The 15,736-nt window shown below is 51.3% G+C and overlaps 1 protein-coding gene across 1 annotated transcript in view; it reads right to left on the bottom strand.

The window, feature by feature from the left end:
• The window catches only part of LOC142440570 (mitogen-activated protein kinase-binding protein 1-like), a 63,690-nt gene that overhangs the window by 12,893 nt on the left and 35,061 nt on the right, over nt 1-15,736 (bottom strand). Inside the window, 19 exon segments of the mRNA XM_075542934.1 lie at nt 711-766; nt 928-1,064; nt 1,248-1,382; nt 1,629-1,692; nt 1,854-1,965; nt 2,080-2,155; nt 2,380-2,501; nt 2,592-2,662; nt 2,963-3,088; nt 3,364-3,455; nt 4,387-4,562; nt 4,740-4,886; nt 5,421-5,610; nt 6,396-6,556; nt 7,055-7,237; nt 7,449-7,586; nt 7,851-8,021; nt 8,681-8,738; nt 8,964-9,026. Of these exon segments, the coding sequence (XP_075399049.1) occupies nt 711-766; nt 928-1,064; nt 1,248-1,382; nt 1,629-1,692; nt 1,854-1,965; nt 2,080-2,155; nt 2,380-2,501; nt 2,592-2,662; nt 2,963-3,088; nt 3,364-3,455; nt 4,387-4,562; nt 4,740-4,886; nt 5,421-5,610; nt 6,396-6,556; nt 7,055-7,237; nt 7,449-7,586; nt 7,851-8,021; nt 8,681-8,738; nt 8,964-9,026 (2,278 nt within the window).

The raw sequence follows: 15,736 nt of genomic DNA, 5'->3' as shown, positions 1-15,736 counted from the left end.
TCCCTGGGGAATGGACAACAGAAAATTGGGTAAAGGGAGACGTCTGACAGTGTAAGATATGACAAAAGAATAATTTTAAATTATCAATGGTTCATGAGGGAATGGAGAGTGGGGGAAGGAGGGGAAAAATGAGGAGCTGGTGCCAGGGGCTTAAGTAGAGAGCAAATGTTTTGAGAATGATGAGGGTAACGAATGTACAAATGTGCTTTATACAATTGATGTACGTATGGACTGTGATATTAGTATGATCCCCAAATAAAATGATTTCAAAAAAATATTTCACAGTATATAATTACATGTTGTTTTGTGAAGAATCACTACGCTTTAATTATGTTCAATTTGTAGCAATGAAAATACCTTTCTGGTTGGGGTCCCCACCAGATGAGGAACTGTGTGCAAGGGTCTCGGCATGAGGAAGGTGGAGAGCCACTGCTCTAACAAATGCTCGGGTCCTGAGCTGGCCTCCTCGCCTGCGATCTTCAGGGCGCGCTCTCTGGATTGCTGCTCTTGGGACCTTCGATTTCCCGATTTCAGTTCTGTTTGTCCTGTGACATCATCCCCCTTCCAGTCCCAACCTCACCCTGGTCCTCTGACCTCATGGAGCCCACCCAGGAAGTACCCGAGCTCCCCTGGGCCCTCACTGGGATCCGTAGTTGCTTTACCTCCTTCCACCCCAAGGCCCTCCCTTGGCCTTTAGGATGGTGACTTACCCGACTCATCTCCCAGTGGGACAGGCTTCCTGACAGGGCTGAACTAGGGACTGAGGCTAGACAAAAACAGTCAGTCAAAGGGTGTGGCTCCTGCCCACCCATGCGCAGAGCCCCGCCCCCCAGAGCACTGCCACAACCCCACAGTTCCAGGCAGCCCACATGTCGCTGCTCCATACGCGGAGGCCACCTGACTCCGTCAGACCTGAGCCCCACAGACCTGGCTCCTTCCTGATGCTCTTGGCTGGAACAGGCAGAGCGGGGAGTTCTTCTTCTTCCGGCCCCTCCTCTACTCCCTCCTTGTCACTGTCTGACGAGAGAGCTGCTCCAGCAGAGAGCACTAGGGGGACTTTGTGCCTGAGTCTGAGACAAGGAAGGGCAGAGGGAAAGGAGGCTGAGTCGGGGAAGAGGGCACCAGGTGGACTTCATGTGAGAAGATAGGTCTTGGGAGGAAGAAGTGGCTGGCTGACAGATCTGGGGCCCGGGAGGGCGGGCCAGGAAGACTGCAGCCCACCATCTGGGCCCAGCTCCTCTTATTACCTGCTGGGCCCAGAAGCCCTTTGGGGTGATGATGGTCCTTGCTGCTTGATCCTTCGCTGACGCTTGCACAGCTCAGCCAGTCGCTGCCGCATGCTGATGGTCATCTCTGAGCTCAGGCGCCACACAAATATACAGCTGGGACAGAAGCACAGAGTTGGGTCAGGGAGGGGAGGACGGCCTTTGGGAAGGGCAGTGTCATCAGTTCCTTCTCCCTGGGCAGCCGTCTACTGCCAGGTCCAGTTCAGCCCACAAGTATCCCTGTGCAGTTCCACATCCCAGAGACCACGGCCACCAAGCCCTGAGATGGAAGAGAGGAAAGAGGCAGGAGACGTCCAGGGCCCAGACGAGACTCCATCCCCCAGGGAAGCTGCTTCCGCTCACCTGTCCCCAGACACGGAGATGAGATGTTTGCAGTCATTACTGAATTTCATTCCAGTGACAATCTCTGGAAAGGAGCACAGAGCAGGGCCAGTGAGCCACCTTGAATTCTCACCCCAGGCTCAGCCAGCATCAGAGGCAGGCCCGCTCGTGAGCAGGGCCCATGCAGCTCTGCTGAGTCCCAAAAGAGGCCAAGTGTCAGAGGTGGGGCACGGAGACTACACTCACCTGAGTGTCCAAACATGGTGGCCACACACTCGCCTGAGGAGAAGTCAAAAATGGAGAGATTCTTGTCAGAACAGCTGGTGGCAATGTAGATCTCGGAGGGGTCTGTCTGCACCTGAGTAGAAAGCCACAGAGCTGGACAAGGACAGGCGGCCCTGGTCCTCTCTCTGTAGCCAGCACCCCTTTCTCCCAGGCCTGTGACCTCGTGTCCATCCCTCGGGGCCCGGACCTTGATGAGGGTGCCATCCTTGCCCTGAGACCCTTTAAACAGTTTCTTCTGCTTCCCGCTGCTGATGTTGAAGATGCTGAGGGAGAAGGTCCGCATTGTGCACCCAGGGGTGGCAGAAACACAGCCCTCCCTCCCAGCCCCGCGTCCTTGGAGGGGAGCCACCGCCAACACCCAGGGAGCCACAAACTCCTGGGAATGGTAAGATTCTAAAGTGATAAAAAATCCTAGGAAAAATGACAAAACGGGAACGTGATGTCTGGAGGCAGCCCCCCAGGGCATGAGGGAAGAAGGGGCACCCACCGAATATTTCGGTCCTGGCATCCAATGGCCGTGTACTTCCAGCTGGGCTCTACGTCCATGTCATAAAGGGTCGTCTTCCGAACCACGTGATGTGTCCGTGTAAACTGTACTCCAACTCCAGACTGCAGGGGGGACAGGTGGACAGACTCGAGAGCCCTGCTTTCATCTCCGTCACCTCCCCACCACCGACCTCGGGAAGCCCAGTGCCATACCTTCTGTGCAGGGCGGAAGTAGATGCTCTTGTCTGCTCCACAACTGATCATGCGGACTTGTCCACTGCTGGCTGTGAAGGAGGGGGCCCAGATGTTTCCACGCTCTCAACAGAGGGACTGCCGTTCCTTTGCCCTCCCCACACACCCACCCACACAGTTCCCCTCTCACAGCTACTCTTCACCAGGACAGCCAACAAACAATGCCAGATGTGTCTTTCTGCCCTTAGCATAGCCTGCTGGCTCAGCATGCCCTGGGCTGGGAGTCCATCACCTGTCGCCCCTATCCAGGCCAACCTTCCCTTTTCATGGGGGTGGCAGGCAGGTGGCAGGGGTGGTAGGTGGCAGAGTATGTCTAAGTGCTCTGCCCACACCTGTGAACTTTACAGCAGTGATGGAGGAGGAGTGCTCGTCCAGCGTCTGCTGCAGGCTATACTCACCCCCTGCGTCCAGCACATGGATCAGCCGGTCCTGGCTCGCTGATGCCAGCAGCTTCAGACCTGGGATGGGATGAACTCCGTCAGCTGATGAGTGCCCAGCACCCAGAGAAACTGAGCCCCACATCCTTAAGCCACATGAGCCATGGAGTCGGGCAGAGTTGAGATGCAGTCCTCCCCAAAGCCTTCAGAGACAACAAATGATCAAGAAGGATCACTAACTCTTTTGGTAGCAAAAAGAAGGATCAGCCCCATAGTCAAGAGGCAGGACAAGTATCAGTGGCTCTGGGCAGACTGGAGGGGCTCACTCAAGGCCATTCTAGGCCAGGGCCAGGTACCTGTGTCTGGCTTCGAGTACTCCAGGCACAGAATCTCTGACTCATGGGCCTCTACCTTCAGCATTTCACTCAGGGACTGCAATTCTTGGACCCTGCAAAATGAGAAGAGAGGAGAGGCCGTTCAGTGCCAGGCAGCGAGGGAAAGAATCATCACTCGCCCTCTTCCACCTTTTCCTCTCCATCAAGAGCTGTTTTACTTTACCTTTTGGGTTGAACCTTTAGACTTAGAAAAATGAGTCAAGATATGTCACATTCAACTCTCTCACCTGGTCTCCCTTCGTATTAATGTTTTATGCACTACAGTACACAGTGATAAGGACCACGGAGGTCACACTGGTACAACATTATTAGACTTTATTTAAATGTCACCAGCGGGGGTTGCTCTGAGCTGGAATCAACCCAATGCCAATGAGTTTGTTTGTTTATCCCATGAATGTCCTTCTTCTGCTCCAGCATCCTAGGAGCCCCCACGGCACATGGGTGTCATCTGTCCCAGTCTAGAAGGGCTTTCAGTCTTTGCTTGTCTTTCCTACCCTGACACCTGGGAGAGTGTGATAAGTTACTCTGGCAGGTGTACCTCAAATGAAGGTTGCCTGATGTTTCCTCATGACTATCCTAAGTTCCTTATACATTTGGGTCAAGAATACCAGACACAATGCTAGGAGGAGGCTACATGGAAAAACAGAACTAAAAGAAACTTTCCATCAACGTTTGTTGTTGTTGTTCAACATTTTACTGGGAGTTCTTAAGAGTCATAACATTTTCTGGGAACTTTTTGAAGACTCTCAGTGTACCCTGTCACCAGATTCATGCTGCTGCCACGGGATGTTAAACTTAATGACTTGGCTAAGGGTGGGTTTTGCAGTTTCTTCATTGTCAAGTTAGTATCTTTCCCTTGAAGATAATAAATTTTGTCCCCAACCCTTTTCAGCTAAACCCTCCTGAACCTCTGTCCTTAGGGGCCTAAAGTTCCCCCATCCTGTCCCCTGGAGGCAACGGGTTGCACTCCAGAAATGGCCTTACCTGAGCGTGCCCATACGGTCCCTTGATGCTAGATGCTGCCCGTTGGGGCTGATGCACATAGAGCGGATGCCCATATGGGGGTCCATCAGGGACCCATCAGCTTTGTCTCCCCCAGGCAGCTCGGTGTCCAGCAGGGCCAGCGTGTTCCCATCCACATAGATGATCTTAATGAGGTACTAGTGAAACAGGTCAGGAGAAGAGGTGGGTGAGGAAGGCCTGACACAGGACACCTGTCAGGGAGAGAAATGCGGGCCAAGAGGACATCCTTGTCACAGTTTGGCCAAACAACATCTGGAACAGTCTGGTCTGGAGACCCAGATCCTGAGACTGTGGTGTGGGGGCACCAGGCTCACGTGGCTGAGGATGTTTCGGTGCAGGGTGGAGCCATGCACCCCAGAGCTCTCTGTATTCCACAGGCGGATGGTGCTGTCAGAAGAGCAGGTGATAAAGGAGCTCGTGGGCAGGCAGGCCTGTTGACTGTCCTTCACCTCAGGGTAGACCTGGAGGAGCACAAGTATCAGAGGACCTGGGTCAGACCTTGGCTGCCCACACAGATGGGACGGAGTGAGAGTAGAGAAAAGGTTGGTCAAGACTTAGCCCCAGGCTTATCCCATAGCAAGCAAGTCATAATGATTAGCTCTTGTCTTTAACAAGTAAAGGAATATACATTAACCAAGCACCTAGTAAGTACTAGGCATTCTAAATCTCCCACTTTCATTGTCTCCTTTTCATAAAAATCAAATGCATCAGGTATGTCATTTCACAATTGCAGAAACTAAGGTTTGGTCAAGTTCAGGAACATGTCCAAAGAGGCCATGCTAAGACTGCACAGGTGCATACTGAAAAACGTCTGAGATGAGTCAGCACTAAAATCCCCTCCCATCCTCAGAGACAATTAACAGATATGAAGGGACCCAGGGGCACTGCTTGTGGAGCAAGGGTGCTGGAGGAAACAAATTCCACACTTGAGGAACCCCAGCTCCTAATGGTAGATCAGGAAACACGGTCAGTCTCAGCAGACCTGGCCCACGTACCTCTACACTCCAGAAGCAGGAGGAATGATACAGAGCTGAATACACCTTGCCCACTTTCTTGGGGTCCTTCACATCCCAGACATAAAAACTATGGTCATTGCACACACAAGACAGCCACTGATTTGCAGGATCAAAGGTCAAGGCGATGGTGTCCGGATACTTCTCATTGGCCACTCCAGTGAAAATGCGACTAAGGAAAGAGGGGGGCGGGGTGTCCAGGGCAGACAGGGCAAACTGGTGAGTGAGCACTAATGAAATGGGGCACTAAAGGGAGGAGCAGCAGGTTGGCCAGCAGTCACTGGAGAAAGAACGCAGCGGCTGGCCTGGCATTCCTTGCCATGGGGCTCTCCAAAAGAACACAAGCTATTTCATAGCCCCCAACGTCAGGCGGGGACAGTGTGTGGCCGTGATGCAGCCAAGCAGATGTCAGGCCCTTCTAGACTCACATCAGAGGACAAGGAAGGACACTGTGCAAACCACAACTGTGGTCATATATCATTTCCTACCAATTGCAGATTTAGTCCCCTCCTGCCCTGAAAGAGAAATTAATATACCCAACTGCAGAACTGCCCCGCTTCCTGACAGCACTGAAACCAGAGCAAAACTTCACTTCCTGCAATCACCCAACCCAAGGCCCGAGGCTACAATAAGACCCTCCTACCGCAGCTGCTACCCAGGACCACCCTGAGGGTGAAAGGCCTGCTCCGTCAGGTCTCCAGTATCTCTCAGAAACCCTAAGGAACTGCCCGTCTGTCCTAGCTGTGGTCTTTACAGGACAATGCATTACCACACTGCAGACTCAGATTACCACGGTTGCCCACAGTGAGCAACAAGTGCTAAAAGACCCACCTGTGCTTGACTGCAAGGGTCTTCCCAGAGGTCTATGTGTGCCCTCCTCTCCTTGAAGCATGCCAAGGACGGCCTGGCACAGAGTGGGGCTCTGACAGGACTCAGGGGCCCACCCACACCGCTCACCTGGCCTCTGTGATGCTGGCAATGTCTGTCCCCAGGACATGGGGCCGGGTCGGCGTGCTGAGGAAGTGCAGGTTGGAGGGGTTGAAAAGGTGCACGGTGCAGTCAGCACAGCCGCAGAAGATGTAATCCTGGCTCACTGAGATGCAGTGGGCCACTGTGGTCTGTGAGCACAGAAGCCCCAGTCAGCAAGGGCGTCTGCCCACTCCTTCACCCGACACTTCAACAGCCATGAGCCAAGAGGCAAGGACAAGTGCAAAGCAGGCCAGCTGCCCTGGCTGGAGCCGCTCAATGTCCCTCCCTCTAACAGCAGCTGGCCAGAGGGCCCACAGCCCCGTGCAATTAGGGGGGAGAAGTCAGCAAGCCTTATAAGGCACCTGAGGTTTAGGCCAAGACACACTCAGAAAAGGCCGGCCAAGAGAGAGGCAGCAGAGGCAGTAGACAGGGCCAGCACACTTACTGTGATGCTGTCTTTGTGTTGAGCAGAAGAGGAAAGCAGAGGAAGAGGCAGAGACAGAGGGCGCGAGCGAGCAGAGAGGTTCCCAAACACCTTCCTCCGCCTGGGGCCTCCCCCAGAGTGCATGCAGACCCCTCTGCTAGCCCCAGGTCCCCCGGAGCCCGGAGGTGACAGACGGGAGGGTGCCGACAAAGCATTCACTTACCCTCAGCTCCACCTCCTTGTCCAACAGTCTCCGGTCACTGAACTCACACAGCTGCCCCGAGGATGTGATACAGAAGGTGCTGTCAGCCTTCTTCCCGCGGCCAAAGGCTACATCAGTGAACAGGTTGTTCCGCAGGTCCCCCAGCAGCCCGGAGCGGCCCAGCAGGGGCACAGTGGCATTCACCTGTGGAGACACACCACAGGTGCCACCCACCCACCCTGCAGGCTACCCCCTGGAAAGCAGGCCCTGGGGAGAGAGGGAGAAGGCTTCCCTTGCAGATTGACATAGCACCTGGCCCAGCTGAGACTTCCAAGGGGCTTTTGAGCATGCAGAAGGGGACGCAGGTGGAACAGATCTGAGCAGACCCCACCCTAGTGGCTACTTGCTGCCTCACCTTTGAGGTCTTGCTGTCATTGAGGTACCAGAATTTGATGTGCCGGTTGCTTGCAGTGACAAAGTAGCTGCAGTCCTCAGAGAAGGATACTGCTGTCACCCGACTGGACACTTTATTGGAAGCCACTACAATGTTGTTCTGGAGAGAAAGTCAAGGGAAATCAGGCTCTGCTTCTAGGAGCTGAGGGAAAAGGAACTTACACACTGAAGGAGGTTAGACAAGCTGTGAACTTGACCACTCCTTCTGCCCCTTCTTCAGCAACCTAGATACCCAGGTGCTCCTTTCTGCTCAGAGTTCTCTAGAAAGGGACTGAGGCCAGCAGGCGGAAGTGAAGGCCACCGGTCAGCAGTTTCTTGGCTCCCCTCCCGGCGCCGCCGGTCCTGAGGCCAGCAGCCCACTCACCTTCCAGGCCCAGACATTGACAATCATGTCGTGCTGGTAGCCCACTGAGACAATGTACTTGGCGCTGGGTGAGAAGGCCACACACGCCACGCCATACTTATGCTCCTGAAGCTCCGCCACCTGGCTGCGCTCCGACACGTCCCATACCCGCACAGCAGGCATGTGTCCACTCTGCATGGACCAAAGACCCCGAAGTAAAGGCCAGAGGCAGCCAGCTCCCTCCCCATCCACGGAGGCCTGGCCCTCCCAGCCACTGGACAAGAGCCTGCACATAAATGAAGGACACCTAACCTAATGCGCCTGCACATGAATCAAGGACACCCCCAGAGGGAATGTGATCAGTGTTGGGGAACAGGGACTCTCAGGGACGGGCTCCTGGCGTGATTTGGATGGGCAAGAACCACCACTCCTGCGGTTTGCTCTCACAGCCTCACAGGGCAAGTCTATGGGAGGGCAGCCCTGTTCCACACTGTGACCAGCAGTGGGACTCCAGGGATAAGGAATGTTTTAAGGAAGTGTTTTCCAAAATGTGGTTCCCAAATTGACAGCATCAGCCTCATCGGGAACTACTTGTTAGCACTGCAAACTGAAGAGAGCCACCCCAGACCTGCTGAACCCGAGAGCCAGCAGTCTGTACTAAGGGGCCACCATAGCACTTCTGACGCAGGCTACAGTATAAGAACACTGCTCTAGGGCAGACCAAACACCCAAAGTGGACACCAGTACAGAAAGTCAAACTTGGCACCAGTCCTATGTGGGCCGCAGGCTGTCACTCTCTGCTAAGGCCAGGCTACCCCCTCTGCAGTGCCTGAGCTTCCTTCCTCACTAACCTCGCTGGTGACCAGGTACTTGCCATCAGGAGAGAAGGCAAGGGCAGTGATGGTTTTCCTGAAAGGAATGGGGGCAGGCTCAAGAGGGACACTGGCAGCCTGCCCCAGGTCTGGCCTCTCACAGTCCCCTCTCAAAACAAGGGCAGCAAACCCGTCGTCCCTGTGCTGCTTCCCTTGCAGGCCTGGGGCCCAACAGGGCCCAATGCCACAGAAAAGCAGGTGGCACCCCTCTGGCCGTCCCTGGGGAAAGGTGGCACTCCCCAAAGCCCCAGAGCCCATTTACCTGGAGCTGTTGAGGATGTGGTGCTGCTTGTGTTTCCGTGGATTGAAGAGCACAACCACACACCTGGGAAGAGGGAGAGGGGAGCACAGCCTTAGCACCCTACCTCAGTGGCCCAGCCCAGAGGACCCCACGTTGCCAGAGTGCAGCTGGCTCCTGACAGCACTCTTCTGCCTTTCTCCCCTTCTGTAGCCCCACACGGCGCAAGGGCCTTAGGGAGCCCTGCCTGCCCAGTGCTCTGTGCACCAGCACCATCGGGCCATGCCCCATAGCGATGGGGTGGCCGGTCTTCCCAGAGCTCTTGTCTCTACCCCTGGGCAGAGGGCAGAGAGAAGGATGCACATGATTTGGGTAAGAACAGGCCTCAGCTGTGCCCTTGTTTACAGACCTGGTTTCCAGGAGAGAGTGGGATCTCTCATGTCTGCACCCATGTGTGTACTTGGCAATAGCCAGCCCTCCACATGTTGGATGAGGAAGCAAGTGGAAGGTCAGGGCCCAGGGCCAGGCCTGCAGGGAGACTAAGTGGGATGGAGGGGCAGAAAACTGTCTGAGGGAGGGAACTTCATGGAGCTGCTGGCCCTCGTCAGACTCTTTAGCCCAAAGAGCCTGAGCAGCGTCATTCTAACAGCCTCCAGACTCCCTCTCCAGTCAGGCAGCAAGGCTGGGTGAGATTGGATGGAGACTGAAATTCAAGAGTGAACTCGAGAAAGGGAGACAGGTAAGAGTCAGGGACAAGGAGCTGGGAGCCAACAGCTCGCCAGTGTCTCAGGGGCTATGTCGCTCAGCAGGTTTAGGTCCTCTGTCCAGCTATTCCCTCTCTTCATTAGAGCTATGCCTACTACTTGCTAATAGCTGGCCTCAGCAAGCCTAGAGCCTGCTCCCTCAGGTAAGGGGGTCGACTGCGTAGACGGAGGAGAGACTCAGTTGAAGGCCACTTGTCCCAACACTGCCTTTTACAACAGAAAGCAGATGCAGGACCCGCATCTGGACCCCACTGCTTGCAGATGGGAGCAGGAGCTGCAGCACAGGGCTTGGTCTCTTCTGCAGACAGAGGCCTCCGGCTCGGCTCAATGAGCCAGTTCTCTATGCAAATTCCACTGTCAACTACTGATTCTGGGATCTTGGAGGTGCACCAGGTAAGCTCACAGCTGGCTACCAGACTGATTGACAGCCTTAGAAGCCTGAGCAACGCCCTCTTCTCCTCAGAGCCCCCCCCCTCCAATCCTTTTTCACCCTTTTTCTTTGTTCTCTTTTTTATCTCCTTTCTCTCTTTAAAAAGATTTGAAGACCCCTGCTCTCCACATCCCTTGAATGAGAAAAACAAGATGACGTTAGAAACACGCAGGCACACACCTGCCCCGTTGCTCTGAAGGAGAGTCTAATAAATGGGACTGGCCTAACACTTCTAAAACAGAGCTGCCTGCACAGAGGATGAAAGGAAGTTGTTCAAACACTCAACCACATTCACTGTCACTGAGTCGATTCTGACTCACAGTGACCCTACAGAACACAGCAAAACTGCCCCTGTGGGTTTCCGATACGAACTATCTAGGGGACCAGAAAATGTCATCTTTCTCCTTTGGAGTGCCTGGTGGGGCCTAACTGCTGTCCTTGCCGTTAGAACCCCAACACAGAACCATGACACCCTCAGGTATCTGGGCGTCCATAATGGAGAGATAAGGACCACTAAGGGACAGAGCCACAGTTCACAAACAGGGCTTCTGATTTCGGGTCTTTTACACACACACACACACACACACACACACTCACACTCTCACTCACACCCAAATGCATACTCATACCCTTGCAGAATCCCTGGAAGGCATCTGACTTCATGTCCTTTTTACACAAACACACACACACACACACACACACCCTTGCAGAATCTCTAGAGGCTTTCTGAATTCGTGTCCTTTTTACACACACACACACACACACACACTCACACTCACACACTCACACTCATATGCCTACAGAATCTCTGGAGGGATTCTGACTTCTTTTCTCTTTACACACACACATAAACACAAAAGCTTGCAGAATCTCTAGAGTGCTTCTGATTTCGTGTCCTTTTTACACGCACACACACACACACACACACACACACACACACTCATACCCTAACAGAATCTCTGGAGGGCTTCTGACTTCATGTCCCTTTTACAAACACACACACACAATTGCAGAATCTCTACAGAGCTTCTGACTTCGTATCATTTTTACACACACACACATACACACACACACTCACACTCATAACTTTGTCGAATCTCTGGCGGAATTCTGACTTCGTGTCCTTTTTACACACACACACACACGTGCAGACTCTCTGGACGGCTTCTGACTTCGAGTAATTTTTACACACACACATACATACACAAACATCCTTGCAGAATTTCTGGAGGGGTTCTGACTTCGTGACTTTTTCACACACACACACCTTTACAGAATCTCTGGAGCGCTTCTGACTTCCTGTCCTTTTTACACACTCACACACACACACCCCTGCAACTTCTCTGGAGGGATTCTGACTTCGTGTCCTTTTTACACACAAACACCCACACATACACACACCATTGCAGAATCTCTGGAGGGCCTCAAACGTCATGTCCTTTTTACACACACACACACACACACACACACACACACACACACACACACACACACACCCTTGCAGAATCTCTAGAGGGTTTCTGATTTCATGTCCTTTGTACACACACTAACGAACACACTCACACCCTTGCTATATATCAGGAAGTATTATGAGATTGTGTCATTTTTACACACACACACTCACACACACACACACTCACCCTCATACCCTTGCAGAATCCCTAGAGGGCTTCTGACTTTGTTTCCCTTTTACACACACACATACATGCATCCTTGAATAATCTCTTGTGGGCGTCTGATTTCATGTCTTTACACACACACACACACACACACACACACACACACCCTTGCAGAATCTCTTGAGGTCTTCTGTTCGTGTCCTCTTTACGTGCGCGCGCGCGCACACACACACACACACATACACACTCATATGCTTGCAGAATCTCTGGAGTGCTTCTGACTTGGTGTCTTTTTTATACACGCAAGCACACACACTCCCTTGCAGAATCCCTAGAGGACTTCTGACTTTGGGTCCTTTTTACACACACACACGTACACGCACACTTGAAGATTCTCTGGAGGTCTTCTGACTTCGTGTCCCTTTTACAGACACCCACACACACTCACACTCATACCCTTGAAGAATCTCTGGAGGGCTTCTGACCTCGATTCCTTTTTACACACACAGACAAACACTCACACTAATACCCTTGCAGAATCTATAAAGGGATTGTGACTTCGTGTCCTTTTTACACATACACACATACACGCACCCTTGCAGAATCTCTGGACGGTTTCTGATTTCATGTAGTTTTTATACACACTCACACTCACACACTAATCCTTGCAAAATCTCTGGAAGGCTTCTGACTTCGTGTCCTTTATTCACACACACACACACACACACACACACACACACTCACACTCATAACTTTCCAGAATCTCCTTAGGGCTTTGCACTAGAATCTCCTTAGGGCTTTGCACTTCATGTCCTTTTCCCAAACACATAAACAAACACACACATACACGCTCCCTTGCAGAATCTTTAGAGGGCTTCTGACTTCGTGTCCTTCTTACACACACACTCACACACATACCCTTGAAGAATCTCTGGAGTGCCTCTGACATCGTGTCCTTTATATACACACACACACACACACACACGCACATCCTTGCAGAATCTCTGGAGGGCTTCTACAGTCGTGTCCTTTTTACATACAAACACACACAAACACTCACACTCCTACCCATACAGAATCTCTAGAGGGCTTCTGACTTCGTGTCTTTTTCCCCCACACAGAAACACACACACACCTCTGCAGAATCTCTAGTGGGCCTTTGATTTCATGTCCTTTTTACACACACACACACATACATGCACCCTTACAGAATCTCTGTAGGACTTCTGACTTCCTGTCTTTTTACACACTCACACACACACATACACTCCTACCCCTACAGAATCTCTAGAGGGATTCTGACTTCGTGTTCTTTTTACTCACACACACACTCACACCCTTGCAGACTCTCTAGAGGGCTTCTGACTACATGACCTCTTTACACACACACACACACACTCACAACCTTCCAGAATATCAGGAGTGCTTCTGAGTTTGTCTTTTTACACACACACATAAACATACTCACACAAATACCCTTGCAGAATCTCTGGAGGGCTTCAGACTTCGTGTTCTTTTTCCACACATACACATACACACACACACACACACACACATACACACTCACAACCTTCCAGAATATCAGGTGTGCTTCTGAGTTTGTCTTTTTACACACACACATAAACATACTCACACTAATACCCTTGCAGAATCTCTGGAGGGCTTCAGACTTCGTGTTCTTTTTCCACACACACACACATACACACACACACACACACAGTCACACCCTTCCAGATTCTTTAGAGGACTTCAGACTTCGGGTCCTTTACACACACACACACACACACACACGCATACCATTTTAGGATCTCTGGAGGACTTCTAAAGTCGTGTCCTTTTTACATACAAACACACGCACATCCTTGCAGAATCTCTAGAGGGTTTCTGACTTCATGTCCTTTTTACACACACACACACAAACACACACCCTTGCAGAATCTCGGGAGTGTTCTGACTCCGTGTCCTTTTCACACACATACACGCACCCTTGCAGAATCTCTGGAGGGCTTCTGAACTCGTGTCCTTTTACACACACACAAACACACACACACACACACCCTTGCAGAACATCTGGAGGGCTTCATCTTCGTGTTCTTTTTACACACTCATACACACACATACACACATGCACACACCCTTGCAGAATCTCTGCAGGGCTTCTGAATTCGTGTCCTTTTTAGACACACACACACACATACCCTGGCAGAAACTCTGGGGGACTTCCAACCTTTGTCCTTTTTAAACACTCTCACCCGCACACACTGTTGAAGGATCTCTAGAGGGATTCTGACTTCGTGTCCTTTTTACACACTCACACACACACCCTTACAGAATCTCTGGGCACTTTACATCGTGTCTTTTTACACGCAAAAACACACAGACACACACCCTTGCTGAGACACTAGCGGGCTTCTGATTTTGTTTCCTTTTTACACACACACATACACACTCATACCCTTGCACAATCTCTAGAGGGCTTCTGACTTCGGGTCCTTTTTACACACACACTCACATACATGCACCCTTGCAGAATTGATGGAGGGCTTCTGAATTCGCGTCCATTTTACAAACAAACACACACTCACACACTTGCAGAATCTCTAGAGGGCTTCTGACTTCATGTACTTTTTACACACACATACACACACAGTCACACTCATACATTTGCAGAATCTCTGGAGGGCTTCTGACTTATTCTAATTTTTACACACCCACACACACACATACACAAGATTGCATAATCTCTAGAAGACTCCTGATTTGGTGGCCTTTTCACACACACAACGTTGCAGAATCTCTGGAGGGATTCTGATTTCATGTACTTTTTACACACACACAAACACATTCACGCTCACACACTTGCAGACACTCTGGAGGGCTTCTGAATTCGTGTCCTTTTTACACACACAAAACCCCACACACACTCACTCCCTTGCTAAAACTCTGGAGGGCTTCTGACATCGTTTCCTTTTAACACACACACACACACTCACACTCTTGCAGAATTTATGGAGGAGTTCTGACGTAGTGTTCTTTTTACACACACACATCCTTCCATAATATCTGCAGGGCTTCTGACTTCGTGTCCTTTTTACAAACACACACACACGCACACCCTTGCCGAATCTCTGGAGGGCCTCTGATTTCATGACCTTTTTACACACACAAACACACACACACACACACACACACACACACACTCACACCCTTGCCGAATTTCTACAGGGCTTCTGATTTCAAGTCATTTTTACATATATATATATACATTCACACCATTGAAGAATCTCTGGAGCGATTCTGATGTCGTGTCCTATTTACACACACACACACACACACACTTGCAGAACATCTGGAGGGCTTCTGATTTTGTTTTCTTTTTACACACACACACACTCACACTCATGCCCTTGCAGAATCTATGGAGGGCTTCAGAATTCGCATCCATTTTACACACAAACACACACTCTCACACACTTGCAGAATCTATGGAGGGCTTCTGAATTAATGGCCTTTTTACACACACATACACTCACACTCATACATTTGCAGAAACTCTGGAGGGCTTCTGACTTATTCTCATATTGATACACACCCACACACATACTCATCATTGCATAATCTCTAGAAGGCTCCTGATTTGGTGGCCTTTTCACACACACAACCTTGCAGAATCTCTGGAGGGATTCTGTTCGTGTACTTTTCCACACACACACACACACACATTCACTCTCAAACCCTTGCAGAAACTCTGGAGGGCTTTTGAATTCATGTCCTTCTTACACACTCACACACACATCCCCTTGCAGATTCTCTGCAGGACTTCTGAATTCGTCTCATTTTTACACACACACGCACTCACACTCACACTCATACCCTTGCCGAAACTCTGGAGGGCTTCTGACTTCATGTCCTTTTAACACACACACAAGCACACACACACACACACACACACACACACACACACACACACTAACACCCTTGCTG

This window comes from Tenrec ecaudatus, chromosome 2, assembly GCF_050624435.1.
Source record: "Tenrec ecaudatus isolate mTenEca1 chromosome 2, mTenEca1.hap1, whole genome shotgun sequence".
In the NCBI taxonomy this organism is placed as follows: Eukaryota; Metazoa; Chordata; class Mammalia; order Afrosoricida; family Tenrecidae; genus Tenrec; species Tenrec ecaudatus.
This window is presented reverse-complemented; position numbering and strand designations above follow the sequence as displayed.